This window comes from Bemisia tabaci, chromosome 1, assembly GCF_918797505.1.
Source record: "Bemisia tabaci chromosome 1, PGI_BMITA_v3".
Taxonomy (NCBI): Eukaryota; Metazoa; Arthropoda; class Insecta; order Hemiptera; family Aleyrodidae; genus Bemisia; species Bemisia tabaci.
Window position 1 is genome coordinate 8,257,747 of NC_092793.1, and position 25,385 is coordinate 8,283,131.

The 25,385-nt window shown below is 39.4% G+C and overlaps 1 protein-coding gene across 5 annotated transcripts in view; it reads right to left on the reverse strand.

The window, feature by feature from the left end:
- Nucleotides 1-286: 286 nt before the first annotated feature.
- Nucleotides 287-25,385, reverse strand: part of LOC109038954 (uncharacterized) — a 228,798-nt gene continuing 203,699 nt past the window's right edge. For 4 of the 5 annotated variants that reach the window (XM_019054234.2, XM_019054239.2, XM_072306521.1 and 1 more), the window contains 8 exons: nucleotides 24,229-24,598; nucleotides 15,072-15,190; nucleotides 14,044-14,179; nucleotides 13,138-13,218; nucleotides 11,697-11,948; nucleotides 4,079-4,186; nucleotides 2,787-2,962; nucleotides 287-974 (listed from right to left, as the gene is read on the reverse strand). In XM_019054234.2, coding sequence (XP_018909779.2) covers nucleotides 929-974; nucleotides 2,787-2,962; nucleotides 4,079-4,186; nucleotides 11,697-11,948; nucleotides 13,138-13,218; nucleotides 14,044-14,179; nucleotides 15,072-15,190; nucleotides 24,229-24,598 — 1,288 coding nt within the window. In that variant the 3' untranslated portion in view covers nucleotides 287-928. Of the gene's footprint in view, nucleotides 975-2,786; nucleotides 2,977-4,078; nucleotides 4,187-11,696; nucleotides 11,949-13,137; nucleotides 13,219-14,043; nucleotides 14,180-15,071; nucleotides 15,191-24,228; nucleotides 24,599-25,385 lie in introns of all 5 variants that reach the window. The other variant, XR_002009658.2, reaches the window with a different exon arrangement.

The window sequence follows — 25,385 nt, forward strand, 5'->3', positions numbered from 1 at the left end:
TTCTTGTCGGGTGAGCTGTTCTCTATAAAAAATTTGATGAGAAAATATTGTTATTTACAGTTCAGACCTTATTTCATGGCCCATTGAAAGCTATGGGTATTAAAACAGTAAATTGTCAATTTGTTCAGTCTCGTTTCTTGTTGAGCTATGAAAGTTGAACTTTCACCTTTGATTATCTTTTGACTAATGGCGACAGGTATATGAAAGGTTCTGGTAGATAATTGGTGGGTATCAATTTGTTTTTCAAAGATGAGTACTAGGGGAAATACTGAATAAAAACTCCGAATTGAACTTTAAATTACAATAATATAATAGCAATAATAATAAAGATTAATAATAATTATCAATCAATAATAATAAAATTAATAATAAGAATTACTACATCAACAAGGACTTAGTGTAGATTTTAAAGCTTTCGAAATTCAAAAACGATACTTATTACAGATTAAGCCCTATTGAGACTCCAAATTTCAAAAGTTGTATTTTAATAGAGTAGCAATCATAGTCATATAGAGTAATAATCATAATGATAATAACTGTAGTAATTTCAGTAGCAGTAATAATGATAATAACCAATAATAGTAGTAATAATAATTACGATGACAATATATTTATATATTTAACTATAAAATATTTACAAACTTTTATGTACAACTTTATCATACCCTAAGACAGAAAAAGGACTTAGGTTATTGCAATAGTTAGGGGGAGGGAGAAAAAATTGGAAAAAATTACAATAAAAAACATAACATTTTGGGCCACAATTTGAAACTAAAATTCTACAATAATTTTTTAGTTACACAATACACAGTCAAATAGTAAATAGGAAATAAAGAGAACAGACAACAACTGTGTTTAATGCTAGTTAGGATTAAGAAGAGTCTTAATACAACATAATTTAAGAGATGTCTTAAGCCAGAAAGATGAACTAAGAATTGCTTTGGTTGGAGGCGACCCAAGTTTGAAAAACATTTCTGCAACAAATATAAAGAAAATAGAATTAGTGCATTGAAAATATTGTGTGTTCAGTTAGGCATGAGAGCGAAATAGAGAGACGACAAATTACTGAAAGAAAAATTAAAAGAGCGATGAAGCTTTAGTGTTGAAATTAGAAAAGGGACTCAAAAATTCACAGTATTTAGAACTGTTATGTAGTAAAATCTCTTGCACATCAATTTTTGAAACCATGTTTGCTGATATAAATAAAGGTTCAATATCTTGTAGAGCTAATGGAAGTTATAACAAGCAGTCTGCTCGACCAGCAGAATATGCAAGAATAAATATAAAAGCTAAGGCGTGCCTAAAAAGGGAACATCTGATGGCAGATCATCCCAGGTTGGAGGAGAGATATTTTGGCAATAACCAATGATCAACTGTAGAATTGCTGTTTTGATAATATCCTCTCAACAAATCCAGGGTGTCAGTAAGGATCAGAAAAGGAAATAATAAGTTTGTACGACACTTTCGGAGCCACTTGCCAAAAAAGAGAAAATTTAGTTTTTCATTATTATTTACAGCTTTTGTCCAGGAAAAGATCATTCCTTCAGATCTAGAGTGGTGTACATTTTTTAAAAATCTGATAGCACCGTAGAGATAAAGCTTCGGTTAAAACGCAGCTTAAGCATTAGAATGTCCTACTGCCTTGGCTGACTATCTCTTGATTTAGTAAATGTGAGGCCTAGTTTAGCAGGAACAGACTGGCTCACTATAGGGCTTTTTTTTTATCAAGGATCAGGGTGGATCGCAGTGGAACGCCATGGATCGGAATCCTGAGCGATCCGGACCGATCCAAAGTGTTCCAAGTGATAAAAAAATCCAAACTTGGAATTTGGTTCGATTTGTTATTGTTTTGATTTGTTGGGGACGGCAATTTCCTTGCATTAGGTTAGGATCACAGTGGATCATGAGCTCGCCCCACCTCGGAAGAGCGATCCAGCGTTCCACCCTGATCCACCTGGAACGCTTGGATCACGACTGAGGAACGGAATAAAAAAATACCGATGTTCATCGCGATCCACCGCGTTCCACTGCGATCCGCATAAAAAAAAAAAAGCCCTTATGAGAAGGCATGACACCCATTTGCACAGGGCAAAAAGCTCCCAAAATTGATTATAGCTCCAACCATAACTGACAGTACAATTCCGTAAGCAACAATTTTTTGGAAGAACAGAATTAGATTTGGCACTGGAGCCACCTTCATAATGGACCACTAGATAAGGTACGAATTTCAGCATTCTGATACATGTTTCTTAACCAAAATTTTACGTAAAACACGATGCACACAACGAAAATTACCGAAAGTAACTCCTTACGAAGATATTTAATGATTCTTAATGGGTGAATTCAGACCACCCGCTCATGAAAACTCAATGCTCTACGTGATTCACATCGCGCGCTAAACGTTGTCATGACAGTCTCTGCGATATAAAAATCTGGCAACCTCAATCTTGACGCTTTGGCTCAGTTGTAGCAAATTGCTAATAGTTTGAACAACACATGATGGGAAATGAACATTGCTCGATTGAGAAGCTTGCTGAAATCGTTGTAGTGGGCGATTTGACTCACGTAGAGTTTTGAGTTTCTTGTGAGCGGACAGTTCAAATTCCTCGTAACCAATGTGAAATAAAAACGTTAATATCTTCGTTAGGAGTTGGTTTCCGTAATTTTCGTTGTGTGAATCGTTTTCTACGTGAAATTCTGCTTAAGAAACATGTATCAGATCGCTTAAATTCGTACCTTGTCTAGTGGTCCATTTCTGAAAAGAAAGAGAACGTAGCAAAACTTACCGGCAGTGAGTAACAACACATTCATTACTGCAATATTCATCTTCCCATTCAGAATTGACTACAGATGGGTTTGTGCATCCAGACCGTATACATGTCATGGTAGGTTGAGGAGGATCCATGTTGTTGTCTGTTGTTGTCACTACGTTACTAGGAGGGGGTCCAGTGCAGTTGTTTACCTGTAACACCACCACTACACTTCTAAATAAACTTGCGAAACCAATTGACAAACGGGAGAAATTGTACTCATAATCTGAATTAGATTCGGGAATCAATTTAAGGGAAGAAGTTATTGACAAATGGCGAAAACTAAAGCCTATCTACTTGAGTTTTACTAAGAGATTAAAAGGAAAAATGCTTGCAGAAAGCTTAGTCCTCTTACCTCCCACAAGTTTGTAGGTTCAAACAATTCCACGTGTATTTGAAAGGAGCATAGAAGTTTCAAAATGAGTCATAAGTGATCGTATTTAATAAGTTTCAAAGAGCTAATTAATTGTTAAAACTGTATTCCTTCTTCATCAAACGACCCTGTCTACAAAGCTCTAACTCATGAAGACATTTTTTATCACAATAATTTGATTATTTATTGGTTGAGGTTTAATGATCCCCCCTCTGTGAGCCCTGTAGGGCTCTATAAAGAATTGATAAGATCACTTTCAGTGAAAAGGTACATGTTAAGATACAGTTAGGTTCCTACAAGATATTTTTCAATCTAGATATTGCTGCTCATTAAAAATAATTACCGCAACATGTAAAGTAGATCGGTCCAACCTCATATCAACGGTGTAAGTCGGCAATCACATAACTCGGTTTGCAACGTCGCAAACTTCCTGTCATACTTGATTTTTTAAACAGAAAACTACTCAACGGCAATTCTTTGAAACTGCCTTTATTATACTTCTCTGTGCACAGAAAATTCTGCAAAAACTTCAAGGAATGATGTCAATTTGTTCTCCTTTAAAAAAAAAGCATAGAGGCGGAGATTTTTCGACACCACAAACAAGATCTGGGATTGAAGACTTACGTCGTCAATATCTGGTACTGACTATCATAATGACATTCGACGGATTTAGTGGTCACGCGATAATGTGTATCGCTGTCAGATTGTGCAGTTCTTAAAGATGACAGCAAAATGCTTGATATCTAGACAGTTCATTACCCTTTTATGAATTTTCAGTTGAGATATTTAAATGCCAAGTACTTAATTCAATGTTAACTGAAGGGAAAACTGAATACTAAGATTTGGATTTAGGTACTTTGAGCATGGCTTTTGAAAAGATGAAATAGATACACACCTGTTGTTGATTTGGTTGTTGAATGTAATTATTACTAGGGTTGACTTGTTGTTGCTGTTGTTGAGATGATAAATGCGTTTGTTGGCCCATGTGACCTCCCATCATTCCCTGGAACATAGAAAAAAGTTATCTGTTAAACACTGCCTGCTGCAAATTTATAATGATAATTTACGATAACAAGGGACTGTGAGCATGTGGAATAGAGAGGCAGAACTCACCATTCCGAATACATTGTGCTATCTGTAAGCTAAAAACAAGATTCCAGATCTGATATTGTGGCCTCGAATACAACTGTTTAGTCGTACAAAAGTGTAAATTCTATGAATTGAGACAATTAACAATAAAGTTACCGGATTTCAAGGACAAAGGACACTATCTACAGTGGGAATCAGCGCTAAGTCAATTGGCCAGTCTTTCAGGGTGCGACAGGAGATACACCATTCGAATTTAAATGTTTTCTGATTTTTGTACTTTCAATGCTGACTTGATGCCAGCTGGTCGTCTAGAGTACTCTAAAATTGCGTGGGTGTACTTGGTGCGGAGAACCAGAATAATAAACGTATAAATCTTTCCTGAATATTCTACCATTGGAGGGGAAAAATCAAGGAAGTTTTCGGGAAATTATGTTGGTTAGTTTTCCAGGAAAAGAATAAAGAATGACAGGAATTCTGCAAGAATTGACGGGAATACATTGTTTCGCACTTTGGCCATTGCAATGTACTCCTGAACAGTTTTCAGAGTTGATGGACGCGTAGAAATATGTAAGATTCGCAGAGTACATTGTTGGAAATGAAACCAATTCTTGACTTGTGAGCCGGGTGGGCAGATAAGATACAAATTCATGGGGAGGGACCCTAGGATACAGCACATGGCTACTTTCCATCACGGACAGAACGAGTGTTAGAGAAAATTGAAGGTGAATGTGTACCTGAGGATTGAAGTCACTCATAATAAATGCTGGAAAGTAGAAAATGAATGATCGCGTACAGTAACAATTTCAAAATCTAATAACAATAAAACATGAAACTTCAACCGGCGAAGAATACTTCCATAACCTAGGAAACAAACAATGGAACGCCAAGATGGCTGCCGGAATAACACGGAGGGAGCGGAAGGAGGGTTGCGGTGTTGCCAAAAGTATAAGAAAATAATTTGAGATTATTTGATCTACCTGAGGAACACTCATTGTCAGTTGGTAGAAAACGGCAAGGACGTCCATCTGCGCAGAGCGACGTGGCGACGACTTGCGACGCGGCGCGGGGAAGGGGAAGCAAGATGTCGAGGGGAAAAGAAATAAATGGAGGAGGAAGAATAATTCCCATTCCCATCCTCCCAGTTTATTGCCCTTACGCTGTGTAAGCACTGTAAGTATGCAGTGTTGCCAGGTCCATCACCTCCCTATCAATACCTACGTTCCGCTGCTTTTCACGAAGATTTTGTCAGAGAGGGGCTAAAACGGAAAGCGTCGTGGAAAACATTGCAACGTTGTAAATATCCTGAATATTCTGATGTTTCATCATTTTCAGCATTGTAAAGGGGGCACCAAAGCTAGCCATAGGTAATCGGGTACTTAGATCCTACTGGAACGGTGCCCTAAAACGACCAATACCAAAGGACCTATATAGGACGCTGAACAACAAGAAAAACCAAATGAGGAAAAGCAGAGGAAGGGGGGAAAAAGAGAGAAATTTATTCGAACCAACTGAGAAGATACTAATCGCCTTTTTCTGACCGACCAAGACCTAAGGCCGATGGGACCAAAGGGTCAACAGTTTACTCAATTTGTAAAAGGAGCCCTTGCATGCGTGTGAGATATGTGATGTAGTACTTTTCCTTCGTAAAATCTTGCGAGAAAGACTATGGCGCCGCTGATTTTATCTCAAGTAGATTAGGGCTGTTTTCATGAGCAGGAGCTGAGAATTCGTGCATCAAAAACCGTTATTATCATGGTTAGGAATTAATCTAAATGATTTTCGGTATACAATTCACGTTGTGCGTGAAATTCTGAAGAATACAAAATGCTTTAATTCGCACCTTTCAGTTTGAGAACGCTTAAAGTTCTATTGATAGAAGCTGTAGAAACGGTGTGTGCAAATTCAGTATTCGGGCGCCTTCAATTCGAATGATACTTTCAGCTTCACCGGAGAGTTAGTTTAGTTGCGTGACCTAACTAAACACATCCGATGCATCAAAAAAACGATATATCCTTACTTTCAATGCTTTCCATTGCGCAAATCTTGTTCTACGAGGAATTTTGATTAGAAAAAATACATGAAATCGGCATTTAGCATGGAGGGGCCATTTTTTCCATCATAAAATGAAAAGTGCAGAGACGCACCTCTCATTAGAATTGATTGACAAAGATTTATATTGGTCAGTGTCATGGGGCGGCGCTGATTAGCTATGGCCTCTTTTGTTTTTAAGGTTACAATAACAACGTGAGAAAATAGATGATCTTCCAATAAGACAGATTTCATGATGAAGGTTTCACTCGTAGGAGACTCCAAAGATCGAAAGACAGGCGCCTTCATCTTGACGCGATACTCCACGCATTGTTACGGAGTTGGCTTAGTCGCTTTAGGTAATCCAAACCTAACTTGAATACCGAAAAGAAGGTTCCGCTCTTCATTTTTAGGCACAATTTCATTTTAATTTCCTATAGCCTCATAGGCCGCACAGAAGTTTGGAAGCAGTTGCTTAAAAAATTTAAAGCAATTTTAACGAAATAAGCCGTTTTGGGGTTTCAAACAGAACTCAAGAATGCGCAAAAAAAAGATAAACATCGTTGCGCGTCAGATGAGATTTACAAGAGAGCGTTACAAAGGCCTAAAATAAGAGCTTTGAAACATGCAAAGAGCGGTAATGTAAGGACCCTAGTTATTTGCAGGAAATATTTGCATAGTTCTTCACAAAGACCAATACATTATTGTCGCACTGTAGCCAACTTTTCAAAAAGTCTAGGAAAATGAGATGAGATTTGCAGTGTTTTCACAGCCTCTTGGCCAACTCTGGCGTTGAAAATGACAAAGGAAAATGCACTGAACAGTAACAGAACTGCTAATTTGAGTTCAGTAGCAAAAGCGTAATTTTGCGCAAATTTGATCTTCAACATTTTCACGAGTCAATAATGATGCTTCCCGAGGTATTTAAGTTAAAAGCCGCTCAGCCGCTTTCCAAAGCCAGTCTGCCCCTGCTTGTAAGGCGTACAAATCTTGATTGTGCGAATTGCGTTATGCATTCTTGAAAAATTCTTGTTATACTTATGAAAAATTCCCCTAGGATTATCATTGTTCATGTAATGGATACCGTACTTTCTTCAGTGTTGGAAAGAGCACATCGGATGAGTGATAAACCTTGTGTACAACAATTTATTAATCAACGCGCTTTCATCTCTTCGGCTCTAACGTTGAGTTTTGCATTAGGAACTTTATCTTTCCCCTTTTTTATACCTATCTCAGAGGAAGCGGGAGTAGCTAAAGATGACATTTTATAAGAAAAGAAAATAGAGGCTAAGAGGAAAAGATGAGGGGGTGATTCCAGGGAAACCTATTATACGTTCATTGCTCCCGAAGCTCGATTCGCCAGCAATAATGTCTCCATTCTGAATTGTACATGACGTACTTATCGATTTTATTCATGCCGCCCTTGCTTACTGCTCTAATTTATTTCCACTTCCCTTCTCATACAGTTCCACCTCTGCACGTACACAACGCAAACTTCAACTTGTATTATCTTCGTCTCCTCTCCATCTCTATACCTCTAATTAAATGGACAACATAATGGCGCGTATAATTTTTAACCTCGTCAACATCTTCTTTTACCAGCATGAATAAAAATAAAACAGAACTTACTACTACGAGTACTAATTCCTACGATATGATTGAGAAATTCCTCTACGTGTTTCAAAATTTTCGTACATATTTCATTGGTGGATGAAACAACAACCTCAACGATAATACGTAATTACCCGAAGATCTTCATGGGTACCTTGAAAAAGTGAGTAAACTAACGCAAAAGTCTCAAGAGATAGCAATGGAATGATTTGCTCCTTCATTAAATAAAAAAAACAAAAAAATAAAGAATAAAAATGATTGTCATAAAAAAAAAAAATGATGAAATTTCAAATTTTTTTTCTTTTTTTTTCTTGGAGGATGACAATACTTCCTCTCTACCCTATGGGAGCGAGAAAGTAAAAATTAAAAAATAAATGAGTTGCTCACAAGCGACTCCACGGGTTCAAGTATATGTAGAATGCTCGGGTAAAACAACTGTTGCTGAGTGGTTTGTTTTCCCTACATTTTCAAATGAAGGCACAGTGGGCCTTCAAGTGTACAGATTGACAGCTATTAACATTTAAGGATCGAGATGAACTTCCTACTTCAGAACACGGAACTGATTTAAAGATCACTGTGAATGTCTTATCTATTCCATTTCACAAAAATATCTACACATCATACTGTACCAGTAGACAAGGTACGAATATGAGCATTCTGATACATGCGTCTGAGCTACAATTTCGCGAGGAACAAGTGACGCGAGAGGAATTGTCGTTGTACTGATTGAGCACGCCCCAGTTTTATAATCCTGATCGGTCAAAAACCTCGGGAACCGATCGCAAAGGAGTCAAGCTGTGCTCAGTTAGGTCACGCAACTAAACTAACTCTCCGGTGAAGCTGAAAGTATCACTCGAATTGAAGGCGCCCCACTACTAAAATTTAACACACTATTTCTCCAGCTTCCATCAATAGAACTTAAAGCGTTCTCAAACTGAAAGGTGCGAATTCAAGCATTATAATATATGTGTCTAGACCGAAATTTCATGAAGAACAAACTCGCGCGAGAAATGTCGTCGTTGCACTACTTGAACACGCCCCAGTTTTATAATCCAGATCGGTCAAAAACCTCGGGAACCGATCGCAACGGAGTCAGGCTGTGCTCAGTTAGGTCACGCAACTAAACTAACTCTCCGGTGAAGCTGAAAGTATCACTCGAATTGAAGGCGCCCCACTACTGAATTTGTACACACTATTTCTCCAGCTTATATCAATAGAACTTAAAGCGTTCTCAAACTGAAAGGTGCGAATTTAGGCATTATGATATGTTTGTTCTTATTAGAATTTCGCGTGCAACATGATTTGTTCGAGGAAAATTACTGAAATAAACTCTTAATCAAGATATCCACGAGTATTGATACATGAATTCAAGCCTCTCGCGTATGGAAAAAATCTTTATCTCAGAAACACCTGGTGGCGCTTACCATGTTTTGAATTTTCGCTCTCCAATTGCTGGAGAGAGAGAGAGAGAAGAGGGCATTCACGAATCACGGCAGCTAACCTAATAAATCAAGCTTAAATCTAAAATAATTTCAAAACAAGGAGTCATATTTTGAGCGAAATCATAACTGGATGATGCAACGTTTATTTGTTTCAATTTTGATCCAGTAAGTCCGATTGAACAACTACTTATTGCAAAACTGTTCATTGGCATACAGGTGGGGAGAGAAATGGGGAGGAGGAGGAGGAGGAGGGGAGAGATAAAAACAACGTGGGCCAGGCAAGGAAGGTTGTGCGTAGTATAAATGATAGACGAGATATAAAAACTTTAATTAATTTTTCTTATTAATTTAGCTTAAGGTTGACGTGAGTGCATAATCACTTCTAGTTTCTAGTTCATGCTGCGATGCCTACTCAAAATCAAGGATGGACTGCCGAGGAATATTAACGATCTTTTCAGCGGCAAACATTAACGTCGGATTGAAAGACCTTGAAAAAAATAATATTTTGGAAATAACTCTTACACGCGGCTGAACGTTTACTTATTTTTGAGCGGGCATCTCGGCAATTCCACTGGTGGCGTGGCGTGCTTTGCGATATATCGATTAATCTGCCATTAAAACCTATGGGAAAAGATGGATAAACCTAAATAATCGATTCTTCACCACGGCTTAAAATGGGAAAATATCGAGAATCGATCATTCACGCCTCGCCACTGAATCTCACTCATTTCATGATTCGTAAACAGGGCGTGACGAGGGAACGAAGTTTGTTCAAGGTTTTCATTGGAGCGACTGAATATTGATTTTGTCCTATGAAGTTGAAGAAAACTCGATGGCTCTGAAAAAGTTGAATATTCACTTACGACTCGCTATCAGTTTACAAAGTTTCGGCTATAAAAGCGACTTGGAGGTCTGGTACTAGAAGGGGAATGGAGGTCGGCAAGGAGTTATTCCTAACTCGTTAATTTTCGGAAAGTTAAGTAGAGTAGGCATGGAAGAAATACGATAGCGCCCGGAACAAATTATCGTATAGAACTCATACTGACATTACTAACTACCTAGGCAATATGGCGTCTTGTGGACCCATCACATGTTTTTATTCAATACTCACACGTTCGTGCTTCAAGTTTTTAAAAAAATTGGGTGGAATCTTGTTCCTCCAAACGTGTAGAGAAGAATTAAGCCTACAACGACGTATGGTAACGTAGCAGTCTATACTGTCGTGCGAAGAAAAAACGCCGTATGAACATTCAAATGTTGCCAAATTTACACTCAGAAAATACTTATTTTCGAGGATAGTTATGCGTATTTTTCATTAAAACTTACTGGCACTACAGATCAAATTACGAACGTAATTCCATGAGAATTTGGAGGGAAGGTATGCACGAATTTTCCAGAAAATTCAAGTTTTGTCAAATGAGGTTTGGCAACATCTAAAGGCTCATACGGCGTTCTTCCTGAGCACGGCAGTATATTTCCCAACATGCCGTCGTTTCCCAGACGAAGGAACGTAACTCCATTTCATGATTGAAAAATTGGCTCAAACAATTCACCTGTTTATAAAAATACTACGCAATTCTTATCCAAGTTTGCTTTTGATTTTTGCGTGAGATCAAGGGCAAAATCAGTGAAATTTTCGATTAGAAATTTCACAGATTCTCCTGGTAAAAATTCAATTTGCGAGGAGAAATTTGGTAACATTGAAATGTTGTTCCGCTCTTTCGTGACGGGAACGACGAAACTACGATAATTTCTTGGCAGCGGGCCGATTACTGAAACTGATAGACAAAGCGATAGACAAAGAAGACAAAGGGAGTATGGAGGGATCCTATTGGTTGACATGGTTGGTTTCTGTAGGCTAAGGAAGAAAATGAAGGACTAACTGTCGGGTCTTTGGTGGGTTGCCGTTAGTTAGTCCAGTACTACCTCCTATAGACTCCTCCAAATCCCTTTTGTCGTCTTTGTCTATCAGTTTCAATAATCGGCTCGCAGCTCACAGTACGGGCCAGAACAATTTTTGAGTGAGCTTATCTTTCCCGGCACGTGTCTTAGAAGTAATTAAAGAGCCAAAAAACAAGTGTTGGGTGTTAAAAACCAGGTCCACATCCATTCATGCAAACGAAGAGGAGAGGGACGGAAAGAAGGGTGGATAAGCCCGAGAGCTGTAACAGGTTGGAAAAAAGAAGGGGTGCGGAAAGGCGGGTGACCATCGAAGGGCGGGAGAGGAGGAAAAACTAAATCCGGAGAGCGAGGGGCGGGAAAAAAGGAGAGGCGCAAAGACAGGAGTATTTAAAAGTACACGGAAGCGGAGAAGAAAGTGGGGGGAGTGTAAAAAGATGTTACCTGTTGTGTTTGGACGTTGCCTCGGTTATCTGACATAATGAGTGGTTGTTTTTTAGCCGAGGCCATGGAGCCGGGAGGTCCGGGGGGTCCGGCGGCGGGGCCGGGGGGGCCGGGCGGGGGGAGCTGGTGCGGTGACATCGGGTTCGACATGGGCGGCGAGGGGAGTCCCGTCGGGGGCGAGTAACTGCTGTAACCGCCGCCGTAACCTCCGTAGCCACCCGCTGAGTACATATTATCCGCTTCATTTGCTCCCTGCAAATCACGCAAAATCCACACTCTTTACTCTTCTCACACAAGGCAAATTTCTCGCCCTTTCCTACAACTTTTTTCCACACTCCAAGAATCCATTTTTAAGCTCAGTCCTTAGACTCTATTCCTCGCTCAAAAAATCAATTTTCAAGCTCAGTCCTTAGATTCTATTCCTCACTCAAAAAATCAATTTTTAAGCTCAGTCCTTAGATTCTATTCCTCACTCAAAAAATCAATTTTTAAGCTCAGTCCTCAGACTCTATTCCTCACTCAAAAAATCAATTTTCAAGCTCAGTCCTCAGACTCTATTCCTCACTCAAAAAATCAATTTTTAAGCTCAGTCCTTATTAGATTCTATTCCTCACTCAAAAAATCAATTTTTAAGCTCAGTCCTTAGATTCTATTCCTCACTCAAAAAATCAATTTTTAAGCTCAATCTTTAGACTCTATTCCTCACTCAAAAAATCAATTTTTCAGCTCAGTCCTTATTAGATTCTATTCCTCACTCAAAAAATTGATTTTTAAGCTCAGTCCTCAGACTCTATTCCTCACTAAGAATACAAATGTTTAGCTCAGTCCTTGGACTCAATTCTTCGCTCAGAATATCAATTTTTAAGGTCAGTCCATGGTGTCCAGAATTCCTGACCTTCATACTGCCGTGCTGAGGAAAAACGCCGTATAAACATTCGAGAGTTGCCAAATTTCGCTGGATAGAACATGAATTTTTTAGGAAAGTTATGCATATTTTCCTTGAAATGTTCAAATAGTTTAGATTAAATTGCGCAAAAAAATGTCTAAAAATGTTGAAGAAAAGTATTCACAATATGCCCATTCAATTCGTTCCTTATATATGGAAATCAACGTCTGAATACGGCGTTTTTCTTCAGCACGTCAGAAATTCCCTGATTTTCCCTTAATTTTAGGAACTCATTCCCTGAAGAGAAACCGAAGTGTTCTCCTCCCTCGATAATTTCTTGGAAAAAAACGCATAAATCTCTAGAGCTCCAGGTATGAATCTATGATTGTTTTCATCTTTCAGCCGATGAGCACACAGTGGTTGAGGATATACTAAAATGGGAAAAAATTGGTGAGGTTGGATAGTAAAGAAGAGTCAAATTTAGAGCTTCTCTACGCATCCTCTTTTCTTTTTCTGTTCGCATAACTTGAAGACTTGAGGTATCATTTTACTCACCTTTGAAACTAAACTTGCTCGATAAGCAGCTAAAGCCTTCAGATAATCTTTTTTCGCCGCTTCCGTTTTCTTTTTATAGACCTGAAACACAATAATCAAAGTCATCAAAATACATAGGAGCTGCGAAAAACAGTTTTAAAATTATTCATGGGGCATTCCTTACACTCGGCGCTTGGTGCTGTTTTCTCCTCAAAAAATATATTGGCATGTACTTACAGTTCCGCTGGGTCACGGCATAGGCGGATCCAGAAAATTGACAACAATGCTTTTCTCATTTAAACCTGTGTTAAACAATCGATTCTCGTCGTATCATCTGGCCTCTCCGAGAATCGATTCATTTCGATAGGCTTAAATGGAGAGAACGCAACGTTGCCAACTCGCTAGCTCTTCCGATGCATTATGGGAGAGGGCAGTGACGACCAAATTGTGGAGGCCGAGATTTTATTTGAAATTCCATCAATCTCATTCGAATTGACAAAATGATCCCTCTAGAACAGCAAAATTCCCTCAACAACTAGCAAATTCCGACGAAAAACGAAGGACTTGATCAAAAAAATGTTCCGCTGGAGGTCCATATTCTTAATCGCTGGTGGAGAACCTTAGAGGCATGATCCCGGTGTGGAGCGCCTTCAAATCCCAGTGATACCATTCGCTTTACCAGAGAGTTAGTTTAGATGCCTACCCGCATCAAACTCAACTAAGGTCACTGAAATTTATACACGCACTTATGAGTGTGCCAGCTGGATCCATGCATAAAAAAAGAAGATAAAAAGTTGGTTTGAATTCCCATCATAATACTGCCTTGTTACTTCACTTCTGAATGCTTACATTTTTTATTTCAACAGAAACAGGCGTTAACTACTCCCTAGCCTTAAATTTTCGACAAGAATCAACCGGATAACTTACATTTTTATGTTCTGCATCAAGCGAGTCCCACATTGATGCTACTATTTTAGAAACTTCACCAAAACTTGCGTTTGGGTTTTGACCTTTTATTGCAGCTTGTGTATCCCGGAAAAATAAAGCATATGCTGAAACAGGTCTGAGAAAAAAAGGCAGAATTAGTAATTTTATCGATACAAATTAATAGAAGCAGATGAATGATGAGTTACTTTGAATTAAAACATTTATGAGACGACTTTCAATATAAATAAATATAAGACACCATAATAATTCGCAGTTAGTGTTTGTAATTCACGGAAACATCTTATGATAAACGGATTCGATGTAAAATTGCACTCTTCGTGCCATCGTAAATTATATACCTACGACTATATATGATTTGATGCTTTCTAACTACACGATTATCATCAATGCAGCCTCTTATCACTTTTCGACAATATTTAAAGGACTTGAAACACGTGGTTTTTTCCCCCCATACCTATGTTATCCGACACAAAGGCCCGGTTCAGCTTCAGCGGGCCGATTATTGAAATTGATAGACAAAGCTATAGACACAGAAGACAAAAGAAATATGGAGGGATCCTATTGGTGGAAGTGGGTGGTTGCAATAGACAAAGGACGTAGGTACCTAATAGACTAACTATCGGCAACCCACGAGAGACCCAATAGTTAGTCCACCATTTTCTCCCTTAGTCTATAGGAACCACCCATTTCAACCAGTAGGATCGCTTTATACACGTTATGTCTTCTTTAATTGTCTATCGCTTTGTCTATCAATTTCAACGATCGGCCCGCTGGAGGTAATTTACGGCTTATCATATTCCTGTTTTCTCCTTCTTTTGATTATTCTTTTCGCACACTCAGATTTGAATATTGTCTCTTTGAGATAAACTCCCCTTCCAACGCTATTGCATTTCTATTAAGTAAAATTAGGCGTAACGAGGAAAACGATGGCCATAAGATAATATTTTTTTGGATCAATCAACAGTTTACTTTTCTACAATAACAAAAAAAAAAGTATGAGTACTTACTTGGTGGGCTCATTAGGATCCCGTTTCTTTTTCTTTTTTTGAGATTTTGGTTTAACTTTTTGAATTTTACCTAATCCATTGTCTACAGGTTCGGGCGATGGCCTTTTCATTCCGGCTATCTGTTAAACAAAAGAGTAAAAAAGGCCATGAAAAATTATTCAAAATACAGCAACAGTGTTAAAACTTATATGAAGACCGCAAGAAAGTTACGATTTTAGAGACAACATAATAGATATAGAGGGTAAAGAGAACACCTGTAAAATAGGGAATACAATTTAAAAAAAAAATTGCTGTATATTTCCGAAGATAGCTCCAGTAAAAGGATACTACCCACTTTACAACCAACTTCCCAAAAAATGGATGATTTTGCGAATAGATTGATTCTTAGACGTGCATCTCATATCTTGCTATCAAGCTCTTCACGCATGATTTGGATTGTTGTTTCGGGATAAAACTTTTGATCGAAGTGCCTGCATTTAATCTAAAGTTGCTGTTGTTGTTGCTGCTGCTGTTAAAAAGCTACTATCAATCACGTAAACTGTACAAAGGGCTCATGAGGGGGGTGGGGAGAGAAGAGAGAGAGAGAGTGCTATTATGGATCCAGAGGGAAAGAAAGTTTAGCAAAGTTCCCCAACAAAGGATAATTTTTCCCAACATATTCTTTCCGAATAAAATGGAGGGCACGAAAGAGGTATTTGAGGAGGTTGGCAAAAAAGCGTGCCTGCAGAGAAGAGAAAAGGTTATTCCCGGCATCAAGTTCACGAATGACGTAACATCTGAATAAAAAGACATTACACAAAGGTTCATTTAGCATGCATTTTCGCCGTAACGAAATTCAGTCAGATTTTATGTAAGTGGCTGGATGTTTCGAAATCCAGAGCAATAAAAGGCGCGGAACAATATCGAATCAATAATAAAACAATAATGTTTCGCCTGGGGACGGGACGGGAGAAATAAGATGAGGCTGGAGTTGGCATTATGCTTTTATCTCGATTGACTTCTATTATAGGTAACACACATAAAACTGAGTTAACGGCTCAATGGCAGTATGTATGAAGGCATTATCTTGAAACGGACACGGGGAATATCTCTATAATAATGAAGGATGAAAAAACCCAATCGATAGGGCGGAAAACAGGTGGAAATAAGGGTGGGTTCACGAATGGATCCAGGACGAACGAAAGTTCAGAGCGTTGGGTGGACGTGTATACTACCGTTCATGTATTTTGTATGCGAGAGTGGTAATAGTTTTTTCCGCTTCTACTCTTTTTCTGATTTTCACTGCGGGACGGTGTTGATTTGGAAGGTGAAAAATGTCGCGTTCAATTATTTTACAACTACTTCGACTCTCCCACTCTCTGCAAATGCTTACATTTTTGAAATTTGTCCATTTCTTTTCATTTTGATGATTATAAATCAAATGCCTAGAGCTCATTGCTTTCCAGCCTTGTAATCCTATCTTGTTTGCGAAAATTGGGTACGAATTCAAGCGATAAACTACTTGACATATAAAGGATACGCTCCTTAAATAGAACTTGGAAATTAAAATTTACACTTTTTGAGACGTTTACTATACTAGAATTTTTCATGGATACAAAATTTTCACTCAGAGCAGCTCGTGACAACGATAACATTGCAAAAAAGGGGAGGCAGAAAACAAGAATAAAATACTTAATAAAAAAGTAGTATATACTTGTGAATGCACTTGTGTAATCTTGGTCCACATTTTTTCTGATATTTACATGAGATCAGATGAAAAATCAGGGAAATTTTCAGTGAATTAAATGTTCTGAAGATTCTACAGCTAAAATTGCAATTTTCGAAATTTGGCAACATCGAAATGTAGTTACGTTCTTTCGTGGGGGAAACGACGAAATGGCACAGAATTAACTCCCCTATACGCTTTGGCAAAGTTATCTATTTAATAATTCACCATACTGATTTCGCATTTTTAAAATCCCATTCTGCCTAATCTGGTCAAATTTTCGGGCCGTGAATTGGTCGAGTTTAAGGATCGGGACGGTACGGGATTAAAGCAAGGAAGCGCGGAAGGCAGTAGAAGCAGATGAAAGAACGGAACTGGTTGCCGGTAGAACGAGTTATGGTAGCTGATTTCCACAGATTGACGTTTCCGAGAAAAAAAAAGAGCAAAAATTGAATTGGATCTGCAATTTACATCAATCGGATTTCAGGGATTGCGCAATCGTAATGGCGCGCGATGCTGAGCCGGAGAGAGAAGAAAAAAAATCGGCAAAAAAAAGTGAAGTGTCACTACTTATCAATCCGTTTACTTTGGAGCCGAGAATTACGCAAGAGTCGAACTGGAAGGTATAACCGATCTGTTGGTGTTCAGATGTGATATAATGGCCCGAAAACGCTCTTTGACTTGGCGGAACACGACGCGGACCGTGGACTCTGGAGCCAGCGCGGCGCCTGCCCCCCCTCCCCCGTGCTCGGAAAAACAGCCCTCCTGGGTGAAAACCGCCTAAGCTCCTTGGAGCCCCCCAGGTCGATACGTGCTTCTTCCTGGCTACGGGAGGAAAACTCTTCAGCTGGCTCTGTGACTTGTTCTTTCGTTTGTTTGCGTCAGTTTCCGCTCCCGCTTTCCTCCGTTACGTCTCGATATCCGCATCTGACCAAGCTGATTTCTACCCACGCACACATCCATCATTCCTTCCCGCAACGCCCAAAGACCCACTGACACGATCCGAATATAACACACAAGTCCCATTATCCGGGAAATGCGCCGTGCTTCTGGTAGACCCCGCGGTGGGTACACAACGCTGCCGTACTATAAGGAAGAACGCCGTACGAGCCTTTAGGCGTTGCCAAATCTCCTTTCATACAACGCGAATTTCCTGGTAAACTTATGAGTATTTTAGTTTCAATGTTTCAGATAATTTTGTTCGCAATCTCACGTACAGATTCTGAAAATTTTGAAGAGAAACATTGATAACTTTCCTCAGAAATTAACATTTTATCAAAGGGAATTTGGCAACTCTCGAATGTTCATACGGCGTTCTTCCTTAGCACGGCAGAATTGGTCAGTTGCAAACTTTTGCTAGAGCAGAAATAAGAGTTGTTACTCGTAGAAAGCGTCTCAAAAATAAAGATAAGCGCATCAGTAAAGTTGAAATGCACTTCGTACTTCACAATTTGCCTGAGAAATTTGCGTTTTTTCGAGCTTCCCGCCTCAAAAACGACACCACGAGCACGACAAAGGTGAACATTACGTTAGAGGAGTCATTCCATAGGTAGGTATCGTAGAATTCAACGATTTCACTCAATACGGATTGCTAGAACCACAGCACAATTTTTTTTTCCGGATGAGAGCGATGAGAAAACCCTATGCGATAAACTTTTTAATGCCATCAGAATAAGATTTTACAACCATTTCTCGTATTTAACATCAAGAATGCCTAAAAATGACGACGTGATACACCCTCTCCTAACCCTCTTTGAATTTAAACACAGCATCAAAGAATTTATATCAGCTGGAGGAAATGAGGCGCTGGCTGAGGCTCAAAACCACGCAAAATCGAGTTTAATTTTTTTTATGCGCGAACCCGATTTTGGTTAGAACTCCTCTTAAATTTTACTGGCTGTGCATACAAAAAATTACATAGTTATTTTACAGAAATAAGCTTGATGTTAGCTTCAGAATGTAAATTCTTCTGCCCGTTGAGCCGAAGCGAGTCGCATCAAACTGGAAAGAGGCAACTCGGCTAAGGTACCTACACACAATATGTAAAAGCCATTTTGGCTCACCAACTTCTTTGCGTATCCCTCCTAACTTTATATTTACGTGAATTCCGCATTACCTCCAGGTTTCATTATTTGCCCTCGCCAAAAGGGAAAAGTTCCACTGGAGTTTTTGATAGTTGAAATTATGAGGATCCTAAATATTCATATCAAGGATGAAAAGAGAAAAGGGTGGTTTCTGGGTTACTGCACCAGTTTAAAGCAAGGTGTTTTATCTCAAAATCTGCTCGGCACATCTCACCAGGTGCTGTTAATCACATCATAGAGGAGCCGGGTATTTTACTTCTCTCCGAGAATAGAGTTACGACATCTTCTGGGAATGATACCGCACATCAATGGTTGAAAATACTGCCGTGCTAAGGAAAAACGCCGTATGAACCTTCAGGCGTTGCCAAATTTCCCCTGGCAAATCACTAATTTTCAGGAAAATGTTTAATATTTGTCTACCAATTTTTCAGATAATTTTGTTTGTAATTTGATCTAAAACTTCGGAAAATTTCAAGGAAAAATATTCAAAATTCTCCTCAAAATATATGTTCTATCGGGGGAAATTTGGCAACTCTCGAAAGTCCATACGACGTTCTTCCTCAGCACGGCAGAGTAGGTGTTAGAGAGGTGACCTTAAGGATAGTGGCGTGGCGTGCTTAGCGATACATCGATTGATCAGCAACTTAAACCGATGGAAAAATATCGATACCAAGAGCATTTGCAACGAACACTTTATTAATCGATATATTATACCACAGCTTCAAAATCATGAGGAAATATCGATAATCGATCATTCACGCTTCACCATTGTTCAAGAACCTTCGAAACAGCTTGAAATGAATATTTTGAACTAATTTTTTTCGTACACAGATCAGCTTTCTCTCACGAATAGTTTCAGCCATGCAACATGAGTTTCTGAGTATTCTCATCTTGTTTATTTATCCAAGGCTTGTCTCTTCTTCGAAAAGGAAAAGGGGGGGGGGGGGGGGGGAACAATAACGAAAGAAGCTCTGGCCACTCACGGTTAGCAACTGAGGACTGTTAGCTTGTTAGCGGCTCAAAAACGCGGATGGATTTTGAAGGCACGGATCAGTTTGTTTGTTACGCTGAGTGGTTTAAGGGTAATTTATAATGATTATGGGTAATAGTCATTAGTTGATGTGATTTTTTAGGTAGACTTGAAAATTTCTCCGGATAAAACATGTATTTTTTTTAGGAAAGTTATCCTTATTTTTCCTCGAAATTGTCAGATATTATAGATTACATAGCGTGCGAAACTGTCTAAAAAATTTTACCGAAAAAAACTTGGCAACGTCAAAAGGCTCATACGGCGTTCTTCCTTAGCACGGCAGTATGCTAGTTGCGTGCTCCAACAAGAATGTATGTTTTTTCTTCCTTAATACCAATTCAGACTACGTCATCGGGTAGTTCGGCCGACGATTTTTTCCAGGTGGATCGAGACTGGAGCGAATAAACTCAACTAGAAAAGTAACACTGGCGTGGCGTGTTTTGCGATATATCGATTGATTTGCCATTTAAACCAATGTTAAAGAATCGATTACTAAGGTGTTCGCTGCGAACATCCTGTTTATCGATCCTTTTTCATAGGTTTAAATGGCGTATCAATCGATATATCGCAAAGAACGCCACGCCACTGAAAAGAAACCGGAGAGTCGAAGGGGAAAAAGACTGGAAAATTGGAGAAAATGAAGACTTTTCGGTTCCTGCACGGGATCTAGTAGGACGTACAGCGCATTCAATCATGCATTAATTACGGTTGGTAATTTAAAGATGGAAAGAGAAGGAGAGATGCAGAGCGAGATTGAGAACGGAGCGAGGGGCGGGGAGAGCGGCGGAGGTAGGAGGCAGGAGGAAGAGGGGAAGAGGAGGAATTAATGTAAGTGGGTAGAATGATTAAAGATGGAGGCAAAACGAAACGAAACAAATAGAAGAAGAGAGCTCAAAGTTTTATAAGTACATTATCGTAGAGAACCCGGGACCGTTATTCGAAACTCGAAGCAAATCTCGATTCTCTCTAATAAGCAGTTAGTTCCTGAAATGGAGGTCATGCAACTCTCATTGTTCAACGTAAATAATTCTCTCATACTTCTTTCCTGCAGTTTAATCTCAATAGTTTACTCTAACTCATTCAAAACCCACTTCATTTTTAGGACCTCCGCACTCCGCCGTCCCTCCTTTATCGCGTGTTTGCCCCTCCCCCCCCCCCCCCCCGAAAAAAAAGAAGAAAATTGTCTCGTGTATACCGCAAATACTTCCTAAAATAACCAGTCAAATCTCAGATGTTGTTCTCATTTCTTGGGAGGAAAATGACCCACCATAATTTATGAGGCGGAATTCGGTTTAAATTTTCAGATCCGTATTTTTAAATAGGTATGTAATTAGAGTAACTCATTTTCAAACTCAAGTTAATATGGAGTGATAGTGAGAAAAAAAAGACAAGAAATCAACGATTACTCAATTATCTGCAAAACAAAGGAAGAGTGAAAAAGCTTCGGTATCCATATTCCCTATATCCCTAAATAACTTTGGCCCTATGACGGCTCACACCAATCCCCCTTTTTTGTAAGATACATTTTTTTTTAAACTTGAAATTCTTTACCATCGGTGGTTTCTTCAACATTTCTTTGTCAAAAATGACTGCTTCTCTAAAGAATAAAGCGTATTTTTACAGTCTACAAAATTAAATCAATTCGCACACTTCATTGGACGAAATGTCTATCACAGAAAATTCATTAGCCTAAACTTTGTATTTTCCTCTAAAAGTTAAGCTTCAATAAATATGCTCAAAATTGAATTGAAGGAAGAATTAAGATCGGAAAATTTTAGGGGCTCTCCTTCAAGCCCTCTAACATAAAAATTCGATTTCAGACCTCGGAGGGGGGGGGGGGAGGGGGGCCTGATCCTAAACCAAGTGGCGTGGTGTGCTTTGCGATACATCGATTGATCTGCCATTAAAACCTATAGAAAAGGATCGATAATCAGGGAGTTGGCAACGAACACCTTCATAATCGATTCTTTACCACATCTCCAAATGGGAATAATATCGATAATCGATCATTCACGCCTCAGCTGTGCCTAAACCCGGCTCTGATCGTATCATTCAAGTATCACCTGTACAGTGGCGTGGCGTGAATTGCGATATATCGATTGATACGCCATTTAAACCTACGGAAAAGGATCGATAAACAGGGTATTCGCAGCGAACACCTTAATAATCGATTCTTTACCATAGGTTTAAATGGCATAACAATCGATATATCGCAATTCACGCTACGCCACTGCACCTGTAAGAGAAGTAGAACCCTCGACTCGCGGTACGCGAGCGTTTTGAGAAAAGATCATTTCCGTTCCTCGAAAAATCTCAATAATATGGAGATAAATCCGGACTACGAAATGGTGAAGTTAACTTGGAGAGAGACCTCACGGCGGGGCAACAAAGTGAGTTTTCGAGCGTAATTATCAGGAAGAGGAGAGTTTTGTATTAAAAATGCACCGTTAGATTCCGCGCAGCGGAAGAGGTAGTTTGGAACACACGTACTTGACTACATAATTTATGAATGGTTATCCCACAGAATACCTAACATCCTGCAATAGAAATTCTAATTGACCAATAATGACTTCTGCGAATATAAACAGTACGAAATGACGTCGTAAAAAGAAAATCATCGGGCGAGTGGGACCGAGTCACTGTACCTACTCGCATCGTAAAATATACCGACGACGGACGCGGACACATAGTGCCCTCCTAAGGAAGAACGCCGTATGAACATTTGAGCGTTGCCAAATTTCCCCGAATAAAACATGTGTTTTTGAAGAGAGTTATGCATACTTTTCGAAGAAATATTCAGATATTTTAGATTCAATTGAAAACAAAATTGTCTGAAAAATAGTAGGACGAATATTCACGATTTTCCCATTAAAGTCGTTTTTAAGGAGGGAAATATGGCAACGCCTAAATGCTCATGCTCTCTCTTATCACGACAGCGTAGCGCCCTGCTAAGAAGAAACGCTGATTCAACATTTAAATGTTACCAAATTTTCCCTGAGCAAGCATTTGTTTTGCAAAAAGATATGTCTGTTTTCTCTTGAAATTTTTACATGTTTTGGATTAAAAAGCAGACAAAATCGTCTGAAAAATCGGTGGAGAAATATACACAAACTTTTCCGAAAATTCGTGATTTGTCGAGGGAAATTTGGCAATATCCGAAAGCTCATATACGGCGTTTTTCCTTAGCACGGCAGCACAGGTTCGGTAAAGGTACCAACTTGGTCCTCTCTTCACTACGCTGTCATGCCAAGGAAGAACACCGAACGAGACTTCAGACGTTGCCAAATTTCCTCCGATAAAATATTCATTTTCGAGGAGTAATATGAATATTTTATTTTGGAATTTTCAGATAATTTAGATCTGACTGCGATTGATTTTTTTGAAAAATTCAAGGGAGAAAAATTAACAGATTTCTTTGAAAATTCATATTTTATCGGAGGAAATTTGGCAACTTCTGAAGGCTCTTACGGCGTTCTTCCTTGGCACGGTGCGGCGGTACGGGCTCAACCTACTCGACAAGCTGGAAGCAGTTGCTTCATTTCAACTGGAGCGTTTCTTACGAGCTTTAGATAGAAGTTGGAGAATTTTCATGTAACATCCTCGCCCTCTCTTCCTCTCATCCGAGCTCCCCCCCCCCCCCCACCTTCTTTCGTGCTGTTCATCGACCACTCTCTTAACGTACTCCTGAACCCTTAAAAGTTCCAATGGGGTAAGGAAGGAACGTGAAAGGGAAAAGGCCTCGCAGTTAATGCCCACCAACTGGAAAAAGAGCCCGGTGTGACCAATGTAGGTGGCATTTAGTGGAATGGAAACAATTTATTTTTGGAAGCAAGGAGAGTGGCAGGGAACGTAAGAAACTTATTTCGATTTTTTTCTCCGTAGTAAATGTATGTTTGTCAAGAAACAACCCAGAAATCGTTAGAATCCCCTTCAAAACGACGGGTATGCAACGTCTCGCAGTACTGTTCAAATTACTGTCATCACATTGAGTCTAGTCTTCATGGTTGGTCTGGTCTCATTATTTCGTGAATCAATCCCTAGACTTTGACTGGGGAACGTTCGAACACAGCTGTCAAAGGGTTGCAGATCCGTTACTTGAAGGGCGATTCCTCTTAAATTAGCTTTGGAGAATTGACGGATCAAGCGAATTGGCGACATTGTCTTTTCTCCATTTAAACCTATGGGAAAGTATCGATTCTTGGAGGAGCCAGGTCCAGGTGCCACGAAAAGAATTGAACATTTAGCATAGGTTTAAATGGAGGAAATTCGGTGTTGCCAAATTGCTGGATCCGCCTCTGCTCTGGAGAAATGAACTGAAGAGACGGAGACGGTACTTACCATTTGAGCATGAGGTGTACTATCGTCACTATCATCACTAGTGGTTGTGTTTTGTTCGGCAGGACAAGGTGGCTGCATCTCGCCGAATTCATTTTTCACTACTGAATTAACTACTGGACTACTACCCTGCGCCGACCTTCCGTGGCTTCCGTACGAGGCGGGCCCCATTGTCATATAGTGGTATTGCTGTTGTTGCTGCTGCTGCTGCTGCTGCTGCATCTGCTGCATGAACTGTTGATGTTGTTGCTGCTGATGCTGTTGCTGCCGCTGCTGCTCTTCCCGCCGCTGTTGTTCTTGTTGTTGTTGGTGCGAGTGATGTGAGTTACTTACCGTGGTCATCGTCGTATAACTTGGAGAAGAATAACTAGCACTGAAACATGACAAAGTTCCAACACGAGTTAGTTTTGGCGCATCTACTCAATAATGTACACTCCTAGTTATCATAATTGGCACATTACATGAAAATTTAGGGACTATAGACTGCAGCCTGTAGTCCCTTTACTTTTGGGTTTTGAGAGGTGCCTATGTCTATAATGTTTACCGAGGAGGAAAAAAAAATTCATGTCAAGGAAGGGGTGTGCTGATCAGTGGCGTGGCGTGCTTTACGAAACATCGTCTGATTTGCCATTTGAACCTATGGAAAAGGATCGATGAACAGGGTGTTCGTTTCGCAACGAACAGCTGAATAATCGACTCTTTATCATAGCTTCAAATGGGGAAATATCGATAATAATCGATCATTCACGTCTCGCCACTGGTGCTGACTGTAATTGGGCGAAAGAATCCCATGTAACTGTTCACACTGATTTTTCCAACAGAAGTAGTTTTTGAGGTCGAAGTTTTTATCTTACTGCGCTAGTAGATACTTTATTTTTTCATTTTTTATAGAAATTTTTGTTGAAATCACACTTCGTTATGACATAGCTTGTTTCTTTTAACCAAAAAGTGCCAAAATATTGATTGGATTCCATATTTAACCTCATTTCTCAATACAGTTGAATGAAAATACAGAGAGGGGCAAAAAGACAGTATTTGGTTTCAAGATACGGAGATGGAAGTGGAAGTGGAGACGGAGTGGAATTCAAATTACTTCAATATTTTAATCTAATGAGCGGAAAAATTGACTTAAAAACCTATAGAGCTTATCTTTGCTCCGG